This window comes from Vanessa tameamea, chromosome 4 (assembly GCF_037043105.1).
Source record: "Vanessa tameamea isolate UH-Manoa-2023 chromosome 4, ilVanTame1 primary haplotype, whole genome shotgun sequence".
NCBI classification, from domain to species: domain Eukaryota; kingdom Metazoa; phylum Arthropoda; class Insecta; order Lepidoptera; family Nymphalidae; genus Vanessa; species Vanessa tameamea.
In genome coordinates this window covers 1136363-1147913 of record NC_087312.1, presented here as the reverse complement: position 1 = coordinate 1147913, position 11551 = coordinate 1136363, and the positions used below count along the sequence as shown (strand labels likewise).

The 11551-nt window shown below is 29.6% G+C and overlaps 1 protein-coding gene across 1 annotated transcript; it reads right to left on the bottom strand.

The window, feature by feature from the left end:
* Nucleotides 1–1758: 1758 nt before the first annotated feature.
* On the bottom strand, nucleotides 1759–2489 carry LOC113396639 (ragulator complex protein LAMTOR5). Its single transcript, XM_026634654.2, has one exon. The coding sequence runs from the start codon at nucleotides 2399–2401 to the stop codon at nucleotides 2129–2131; it is 273 nt and encodes a 90-aa protein (XP_026490439.1). The 5' UTR covers nucleotides 2402–2489; the 3' UTR covers nucleotides 1759–2128.
* Nucleotides 2490–11551: the final 9062 nt, after the last annotated feature.

The following is an 11551-nucleotide window of genomic DNA, read 5'->3' as shown; positions in this document are numbered from 1 at the left end:
AGTAATATTTGTCAACTCAATTTGTAAATTCTTCATTGTCTTATCAAATTAAATTTCAGTACTCCGGACATACACGACACTAAATCTTATTATAACATATACCAAAGACAGCAGAGTGAATTTAAGATATTGTCTTTGGAATATATTCTTTAGTTAAGATTCACCGCTGTCATTATTGAAAGGAATGTTATATACCTCTGGATATATAAAAAAAAAAATTGGTACAAAGAAAAAGGGAATGTTCGTAGAAATTCAACTTAGTGTTCTGTAACTCTGGAATAGTAATATTGTCTTGCAAAATATGAAATGTAAAAATAACATAACATTAATCTGTTAATATATCTGACTGTAATACGATGTGTTAAATATCACTGTTACCGATTGATATTTTTTTATAAAATATATAGGAAAAAGGCATTGGATATAAAGAAGTATTATGCACATAGAAAGACCCTAGTCTATAGGTAATGTTATATCTAGGTTAAAAACTTTGCTCATACCGCCAACATTGTTTATATTTGCATGTTAGTGTTGCCAGTAAGTTTTATTTATATAAAAACACTTCGTCCTATTTTAATTTAGATCTGGCAACATTATACGAATGACACGATTGTTTAAAATGCGTGCTTCCCTAATTTTAATTATTTTGTAATTTAAATATCCTACCATTTTAATTATTTTTTCATATTATTGTATGATAGATTGTTTCTAAGTGTAATAAATGAAAATATTCCTTTATTTAATGGTTTTGTATATAATATAGAATCGATTGTTAAAATTAGTCACATTTTAGCATTTAAGTTTAAAAGTGCATGAAAATAAACTTGGTATGTCTTGTTTCTGAGTTTTCAACTCGATAATGAATTTTTTATTTAATTCAATTCCTAGTTAATTTTAGCAAGTTATAGTAAACTTCATAAAATTGTAATCCTAATAATAAAATGGCATAACATTAATTGTTACACAAGTAAATATATTTTTTATAGTCTTTACTCATATCCTTTCCTATGCCTTATTATGACCAAACAGCTTCAATTGTACTCATTATAAAATTATGAATGTAAAGTTGAAGATGTTCTATTTTGTTAATTTTAGTCTCCTTGTTGGTTAGTTAAGGATGTGAGTGAAATACAAAATGTTATTAGTTCTAATATTATAGTCTTCAATAGAATATATGGGGGTGTCAATTTATGTCGATTCAAAATATTCTCGTTAAATGTATCATCCTCCATTAGTTAAAGAAATAATGTTATTTTTGGACACTTTTGGCATAAAGTGACATCTCTGGTCATATGTTGCAGGTAGCTCGCATCAATTTATGGTATGGTAAATATATAGATTGTAGTTACGGTTACTGCATTGTTCTTGTCGATAAATGTTAACATTAGGAAGGCATATCTGTAATAAATGTGTGTATATTTAATTCAAGTTTTATTTAACCTGTTAAAAAACTTTGTGGTTTTAAATTTTCCATCTGACTGCCTCTTTGATCCGGTGGCTAGGCTGGGTCAGCCTGGAGGATTGGCTTTAGTAGTGTTTATACTCAAATGCCTTGGAGAGTATGTGAAGCTGTAAACTCAGCCCCTGAATGTAGATAGATTTGCTGCTCCATCAGGTTATGAGTGAGGAATTAATGAATTGTCTTTAGATATGCACTCATGCCCTATTGTATTCGATGATGGATAGTATCTATCCTGTCCTCTCGAGAGAATGAACAAATTGTAAATTTATATTGACACTTAAATAAAATTAATTACGGTTAATAAGGGCCTTTAATAATATGTACATTTTTTCGCTTAACAATACTCATCATTTTTGTTATGATTGCATAAACAATACAAGTGAAAGCTACTATAACAAGTTAATTTTAAATTTCAGTTATTATATGGTTGAAAATATAAATTTCAATCTATTATAAATATATAATAAGCTAACAAAAATTTAAACTAGATGCTGTACAGCTTGCATACAATTATGACATATTATCAAAACAATATGCTAAGTTTAATTACAAAAGATATAATATCATTTTTAAATAACACTGAAAGAATAATATAGTATTAAAACACTCGTAATCTTAACACAGCCGTTAAGTTATTCGATCAACAAACAAATATATACTTTAACTTCACGCTTTCTGTTTATAAACAGCTCCCGTGATGGTACCGTGTCTTTGTATCAAACATATTTTCGTATCCGTTTCCAAGCAGACGGTAGGTGGTTTAAAGTTCGGTTGAATCTTGCATGCTTGTTCGGAAAGAGCTACGATGAGACCCGCAGAATCGACGTGTGCTGTGCCTTTTGACGCTAAACAGAGACCCTGATGATCTGCAACCAAGCACCCGCTCACGTTAGGGGTCGACATAATTTCTTCTACAACCTTATCAAGTTCCTTCTCCATTTTTGTTTTGTTGAAAACAATGTTAGTTGCTTTTGATTACTGATGAAGTGCTGATTAATAACTTGACTTCGACTTCTTTCTTAAAGTTTTGGCAAAAGTCAAAACTTCAAAAGTGATATCTGTCTCACTGACAACCTCACATTAGACAGACGTTATATTGTTGCTTGCCATAATAAAAAAATATTTACATTAAGTCCTTAAATATATACAAATATGAATTTAAAATAATTACTGCATAAATGCATAGCAGCATTTCCCCGTTGAATTGCAATTCCGATCCTCTGGGCAAAAAACGAAACAGTGGAGGCAATTAGGTGAGGTTTTATACTTTTAATGAAGCATTTTGCACTACTACTCCAAGGGCCAAGTGTTTCGACAGCAAATGGAACAAAAAGGTAATTTGGCATAAGACACGAATATTTGGATCGTTTTAAATGATAATAAATGCTTATAAAGTAAAAAGAGACCAATTGTTATACAAGTGAAGCAAGACAAACTTTTTAAAATTTTTTTTTAAAGACTCAATGCAATACAATTATGTTGTTATACTACAATAATAATAATAAAATTCATCATGACTGAGTGGAGATAGAATGAACGTTTTGATATTATTATTCAACTGTATGCATAATCTATTAAAGATTGGAAGGCAATACCTTAATAGTGATAACAATACAAAAATATTTAAAATACAATTTCGTAATTTAGTGGATATTTTTTATTAACTTTTATTTTATGTATTTAATTTTAGTAGTGAATTACTATTACGGCAGGCTGACCGTTAGTAGGTACAAAATAGATGTTTATCTAAGGAGATATCCAATTACACAAAAAAAAATCACAATCGGTAAAAAAGAACGGGTTCATTGTTTGCGTTCGAGACGTGTCCGTGACGTAAAAACGATTTATAATCGGTAAATCTTAGGTTTTACTGGAAAATCTTAAGATTTACCGTATTTCGAGCTTTTACAGTAACATATGCACTATCAAATAGGGTGCATTGTCAAAAGAAGAAATATATTTGCTCTTAAGTGCAACTATTATCCTCCTACCAAATTAAATTAAGTATTTAAAAGAGTCTTAATCAGAGTCTTCATAAAAAAAATATTTCAAAAAAATTATAAAATTTCAAAAATTCCTATTATTAATCGTCCTTTGCTTTGATGTTGTAATATATATATTTTTTAAATATATTGCTCACTATCAAAATTCCTTTTCGTAACCATAAATTAGTTCAACCACATCATTCTGTATTCCCACAATTTTCATAATAATCATGACAAGAAACTAGCAAGGCCCAAATAGACCACAAAATAGATAATTTCATACAAAAAGTGGTTACGGAATTATGAAGGTTATAATTTTAAGCACAATATTACAATCCCTTTATATAGATACTTATACCGATTGTACCTACATAATAACCTAAGTTACCAAGGCAATTAGCATTAAAAAAATATAGATTGGTTGTTATTTATTTACTACATTAATCGTTATTAGTAAATGAGATTATTAAAAGATCATTTTGTTAAGTACTTCGTTAATTAAGTACAAATATATCAAAATTCTGTCAGTTCAGTCAATTTTTTATTGTTTCATTTTTATTTACTTTTTATATTAAGACACACATACTACCTGTATTATTATCCAAGTCTTTATCTCGTATATCCCTGAATACTTTTAACATATTTATTACTGTGATCCGGTGTAGACCCCCTAGACTAGTCATGTAACCTTCTGGCGCCCTGTCAAATATATACACTATCAAATCATAAATATATATTTATATTAAGATGAAATATCTGTGAATTATTGCTTTAATTACTTAATTAGAAATATTCATAAAACAATAATTCCTGTATTTATTTAGAGGATATAAATAAATTTCAGGAAGGACCATTGAACTTGGCACCCATTTAGATCTCACTTCTTTTGTCGTTGAAGTCAACAACCAAGGTATATATCATAATATTGGACTTGGCGCTCATTTTTACATTTATGTTTTTGATGGGATATCACTACTCTTTGTATATAAATTATTAGTAGGTACTTATTAATAACAAAATGAATACCAAATGGTTTTTGTTAAACTATTCTATTTTCCTACATTTACGGGGTATAATTGTCTTTTTTGTGATATGTTCTATATTTTCTTGTACCTCTAAAATGATCGAGTGAATTGCCCATTCAGTGTCCGGATTTTTTTTATGCGTTTTCTGTTTATACTTAATATGGCCAAGTCGGGGCGGTATAACGTGGGCAGACGGTTGTACTCTACAATAGAGCTCTCTTGTGCCTTGATTTGACTTGGACCTAAATTGATAAGAGGTACTCCATCATAATGTAAGGTTTATAGGCAGTTTCCATCGGAAGGCATTGGAGTAATTCTTATGAGCGCGGTTTTCACTCGCTCGGATACGTCCGCGTCAAGGTTTTATCGCAACGCTCCTATCCCGCTTTTCCAGCGTCGCCTCGCGCGCCATGTACCGAAATGCCTATTATTATTTTTTTTAAGTATAATGATTTTGCACCATTGATGTGCGCTAGATGCCAGTTAATAATGTAATAAATACGAAAGTCTATACTCATAAGTACTAAAACGGAAATATTTGGATTTAAAAAAATTAAGGGTGGTTCAACTCAACTAAATTAAACTCGTTATATATTCACGTGAAGACCTTAAAATCCACATTAAGACCGGCTGTCATAAGTTTTGATTGCTGGTTCTTACATCATTTTTGTTATAGTAGTTATTACAGGAACTAAGTATTTAAGTGTTCCTAATAGACCCAATAAAATGAAAAATTATAATAAAATGATAAAAAAAATCCAGTTTCAGATTTTTTCCTTTGTATTGGCCTAATTATCTACCTGCATGTCAAATTTGAACTTTCTAGGTACCTGGAAGTAGGTTATAGTTTTGATCTATAGGTCAGTCAGTGATAAAAATGACGATTTTTAGATGTTAATATCTAAATAACCGTTTGAGATGCGTTTATGAAATTTAGAACACATATGTATCTCGCGAGTTTCAATATATGAGCCAAATTTGACACGTTTATGTCAAATAGTTTTTGAGTTATGAGGAGGTCAAAAGTGGCTCCAAATGGTTCGTGTAATATTACACACGGTGCTGCTCGCCAGTTCTGTTACTTGAACTTGGCTGACACGCTACCGCGTGTCTAGATAACTGAGATGGTCGAAATTTCTTGTGACAACTGAAAAAAAGGTACATTTTTTTACATTACATTTTTAATAATAGAAGAAATCAAAAAATATTTTCAAGAGCCCGTTTTGATGGCGCTTACTTAAATAAATTAAAATACGTTTATTAGCATGCTTTTTGAATACTCATTCACTCGATCGTATAAATCCGTTGATTGAACAGTTTTGTGAACGCCTTAATATAAGAGTGGCGTGAGAGGCGACATTTGCGTTTTGCTAATTCTCAGTGAATTTTTAAATATTGTACAAAACTTAGGTAACAAGAAAAGTAATGTTTCACGTTCTAATTTATTGTTTATTAATTACGTTAACAGTTTTAGCATTTCTAGAGCTGTTTAAATGGTGCAAGAGGTGCTACGATGGAGATAAAATAAGGAATTTCAAATACCTGCGTAAGTTTTGCATTGTTTTTGTTGTTATTAATATCATTTGGTAACTTTTCGGAAAGAAATAAGTAGGGCTTAAGAAATATATCATCCCAGCATAGTTTTAAGATAAATAACTAATATTATAAATATAATCTTGATCCTTTACTAACACTAGGCTGTCATGTTTTTTTTTTTTTTAATTATTTTTCATCATGTCGTAATATTTAACTGGTGTAAACATTAAGTCTTAAGTCCTTATTCTGTTTACTTTTAATTAATTACTACATTTAGTAATCTAAGACTAAATGTTTATATCATTATATTTTGTTTAAGTGATTTCTAATAAGCCTTATAATTAAATAAAATAATTCGTACCAGATCTACTATCAAATTCTTTTTTTCTAATTATTTATAATTAGAACCCGTCTCGGGTTCAATAAGGTTATATAAAACGTTTAAGTGTAAGGAAAATGTACAGATAAATTACTTGTTTTTCTTTGACCGAGAATCTTCTCGAAACTCTAATCATCAGTTTTTTATTTTAATAAGGTGGAATTATTTCAGGATTATGTCCTGTATGCGTTCCGTTTTTCATTCAAACTTTAGTTTTTATTTATATATACATAGGTATATATATATATATATATATAAAAAAACATTCAGTAATGATTATGAATGTAAAGTACATTAATATGGTTTAAATAACGTAGATTTAATATTATTACGTTTATTTTTTTAATACTTTATATAAGTTTGGCATAAATGAGAGTATTTTAGATAGTATTTTATTGTAAAGCCTAGCTTTATCCACGGCTTATGGATATAAATTTAGACGATTTTAAGTGACAAAGACAAGTTGTTGCAGCCAGTTATCCGAGCAGCCGTTTTATTGCAAACGATTTTTTTTTGTTGCACGTTATGACATCATAATATTATTCTAAAGTATTCATTATTTCATTCGAATGATCGATGTATCTTAGAAAATAAATAGGACTTTTCTGTAGGTATTTTTAAACCTACAAATGCCTACAAGATTGTTTTGATGTATATACTTTATTTATACCTAATAATTATTATATTTAATCTTATATTATTGTAGGTTTAGTCCGTGTTAGCCATGTAGTCGTATGGAAACAGTTTTTTTGATAAAAATACTATTAACTTTCAACGTTTATTGCTCTATATATTAGTGAAAACCTTATCAAAATCCGTTGACCGGTGTAGGAGACGAAAGTGGAGATGCAGACAGAGGCACATAAAGACTTAATTTAATACTAATTATAGATTTCATATAGTTTTGTTTCGAGGCCGCAATCATTATTATAATCCTTCGCATTATGATAATTCGGGCGAATAGTCACACGAATATGTAGATAATCCTTTTTAGGAAATAACTTGTTTTTATTCGCATTAGGAACGCATAATCTTGTTTTATGTTTAAAGGTCAGCTCTATATTTAAATTATTGCAATAAGTAGGTACCATTGATTTGAATCCGTGAAAAGAGCACAAATAATGATTATTATGATTGCGAGTGAGTGAGTGAGAACTGTGGTCAAAGCTAATAAAAATTTCTACACAGTACGAAATTGCTCACATAAAACATGGAAACACGAAATTGCAATAAAACATGTAAATTAATAAATAAAATAAAATAATAAATTTCGTACTGTATCGTTTATTATGTTTTAAGCATTTTCATTGTTATAAATCGTTTTTAATCATTTAATAAATAGTTAATTTTTTTAAATTAAGTATAATTTATTTAAATGAATCCGATATTTCAACCATGTGGTGCGGTGAACTTAAAGCCGCCTTTGTGGGTCCTTCACTCATTGATTGGATTGTTGTTTTACTGGATCAGAGTTTTTACAGCAACTATATATTTTAGAACGCATGGTTGGTGGCGCATCGAATATAAACATCGAACGGTTCATTTGATAGTCCTATCGGGAAATGTCATATTAACTTATGGTTCCGTACTAGCTTAGTTCACGGGTTCACCCGCACGGATTTCAGTTTGTGACTATGGAGTAGTACACACATACAAACTGAAATCAAATATATTATATATTACCTCTGGATAAAGTAGCTCGCCAATATTAAAAGAATTATAGAAATGGTTCAGTAGTTTCGTGAGTTTATCGTGTATAAATCAAATCTTTGCTCTTTTTAAAATTAGTATAGATATACCGACACAAATATTTAAATTTGTTAAGAATACACGGAGGAAGGGATGGGAGAGGCCTTAGCTCTTCAGGACATGTACAGGCTGTTACTTTTAGTTTATTTATCATATTTAAATTTAGCTACCATTGTTTTTTCAGTAATCATAAATATATTTCCAGTTCCAGTAGCCGTCAAAAAAAAGATCTGTGGCTTTAAGGATATCAAGGAAGAATATCCCGGAGCAAACGAAGAAGAAACCAATAATATTCAAGCTGTGTAAATTGTTGTAATAAAATTGTGGCCAGCTTGTATTTGCTTAATGCTTAAGAAAAAGGAAAGGTTCAGTTGGTTCTCAGAGAAAAAGTTTTTGTATCATTTATATTATATATTATTATTATTATTATTATTATATAACATCGTTTTTACATAAGCCGCCGATTTTAAAAAGGTCGATACGTAACATTAATTATTTAGTTAATTAACAGATTCCCCGTCCAAAGCCAATTGAACGAACAAATTCACCGAATAAGAGAATGTACGAATGAATGAAAGGACAGGGGAAGGAATAATCCATTTATTAGTATTATATAAACATTTAATAAAAATGCGATCTTTGACATGGTACATATGGTTTACATAGTGATTTGGAATTGTGATAAATTATTATAATTATAACAATATGCTATAAAGTTGATGATGAATTTCCGTACAAAGTTTTACCTTCAAATTTGAATCTTAGGTCAAGTTTCTAAAACACCAATTTCCCTATTTCTAACATAATAAATTAATAGTGCACTTCACCAACCTTTACCCCCAAATTTATATTACATATAACGTATTATCAAAAGCGCCTATTGGTCAGTTCTTTTCTCATAAAAAAACACCCACAGTGATTTCCATATGATTAACTACGAATATTATTAACTCCTTAATTAATTTGAGGCACAGCCAGTATTGTTTAAAAAAAAATGTCATCCTCTACGTTTAATGTTTCATAAGGTTTTTATGGTTTAGCCAATTTTTATTAAGAATATATGTTTTCTATCTATTGTAATTGATTTGTTTTGTTTTGAAACTTATAAATCACTCGTTTCACGTCACGCAAGAAAGTTCATTGAAGTCAAGGCTAGTCGAATTACAATTGGTCAATTCAAAGAAATTAACATTTTTAGGGCTTCGTTTGAATCGAAGGTAATTTTAAGTGAGAATGCAATGGTTAACGTGCAATTCATTGAAGAGGTATTATTTACATAATGTTAATTATATAATCATCGAACACAGCGAAAATTATGAAATATTATATTCAATACTTAGTATTGTTGGATGTCGGTTTCAAGAATGAGTGAGCCAGTGTTACGACCGGCACATATCGTATTAGTTTCCAGTATATGTTAGTGGCGTACCGACTCACAGTTTAACTGTATAACTTATCAGTTAGACAGTAGCTAGTTATCTGTTAAATAAAAAAATATATCAAACAATAAAATAGCAAAAAATTATATAAAAAAATTATCTCTTCTAATTGATCAGAAAGTATAAAATAAAAATAAATAAATCGAAAAATGTATAGTTGGTCTTAACATAAGTGTGAATTTAATTTAATTAAAAAAAAAATATATATATATATACATCAATTGAGCAATATCAATGTCTTCTACCTGAGCTAAGTCTACCTCTAAAAGATGATAAATAAGAATTCCATGGAAGCTTTGAACCTAAAGTACCTAATTCTTAAAAATACTGATATATAATTTACAGTGAGATCTCTATTATCTAAAAGCTGATCATTGCAAACAGTTGTTGGTGATCCAAAATAAATAAATCATTAATATTAAAGAGTAACTTACTTGTGAAGAAAGTACTTCCTTTTCCGGTCACTGTGAAAGCTTCGCAGTGTGCTTGTTAATTTTCTGGATTTCAAATAAATGATCAAAGACTTGATCTAGTAGGCAACGTTAACGCTTTTCAAGTATTTTGCTATTTATTAAACGTAGGTGATTAATTTTTCTTACTAAATATATTACTAAAATTACTTGTTGACCATGTGCAAGCCCGACTAGGTAGGTACCACTCAATCATAATATTCCCTGTCGTCAATTTACAATACCTCGTAATTTTGTGTTCGGATTTGAAGCGCGAGGGTGTCATCATCAACATCTTACTTTTCAAGTTTGGAACACTGGCCATGTAAGGGATGGCTACTAGTTCTTAGTGCCACGGGCAGTAGTGACCTTCAGGTGGTCAATTTGCCAATCTACCTTCCTATATACATGTGGTCATAGCTACATATAAGTATATGTATATCTTAAAATTAAAACAAAAAATATATAAAATAATTTTATATCCTAAGTAGTTTTATTTGTCATCACAGTCTTACTACTATTTTGATTGATTTTAAGTGTCTATGTTTTAATTTTCAGGCGGCATCACAATAAAGTTTCTTATATGACACGAATATTTAACTATGTTCGTTTATACATTATATAGAATATATAAGGGCATGACCGCACCAGTAATTGTTTTTTATAGCGAAGTGTCCTCATTTTGTCGTAAATTGAACAAGGACAAAAAATAGTTCATTCAGGACATAAGAGCCATTAAACACTCAGAATTAATAACTAATGTAGTTTTTACTGGCATAAATAATAAATAAATATATATATAATCTGTATAAATGTGATAATTATATGGTCCTAATATGGAACCTTGCGGAACGCCTTTATTAATTCGGTAACCATCAGAAATATAATTCGACTCATGATCATCATATTGAGCATCAACTCTGAGCCTGTAATATTTCAATATGTACGTATCAATATTGTCAATAGTATGAGAAAAGCCAATTCAAATAAGAATTTCGCGCTCACCTGTGTCTTGAGCAAATAAAACACTGCCAATTACATGTGTTAACATTGTATGTTGCTGTGATGTTCTCGAAACGATCATTACATAACTGGTAGAACATTGTGAGACTCTAAGAAATATCACAGTTAACAAAAGAATATTTTCGAGACGCTAGAAATTATGCTTATGGACACGTAGACCTTTGAATGCATTTATAATTTTTGGAGATTTTGTCAGTGCAATCTGCTACAGATTTGCAAATGTACCATTTAAAGTTAATGTATTAATGACTCTTTTAATTTTTGCACTTGACATTATTAATAACATAAAGCTTTATAAAATACTAAATTTAACGATAACAGTGGCTTTTACTCTAACAAAAAAAATTTTTTTAACAGCTCATCGGTAGGCGATTGTATTAAACAGCTGGTACCATAATTTTGTGCTTAATTTATTTTTTAAAACAATTCTTGAGCTCGACGTTGAAGATAAACATAATGAGGACCTGTATATTTTGTTAGATAAGTACTTCCATATAAATATAC

What these genes read in the sequence shown, in the direction of transcription:
- LOC113396639 (XM_026634654.2), bottom strand. Translation starts at nt 2,401, where the DNA reads ATGGAGAAGGAACTTGATAAGGTTGTAGAAGAAATTATGTCGACCCCT.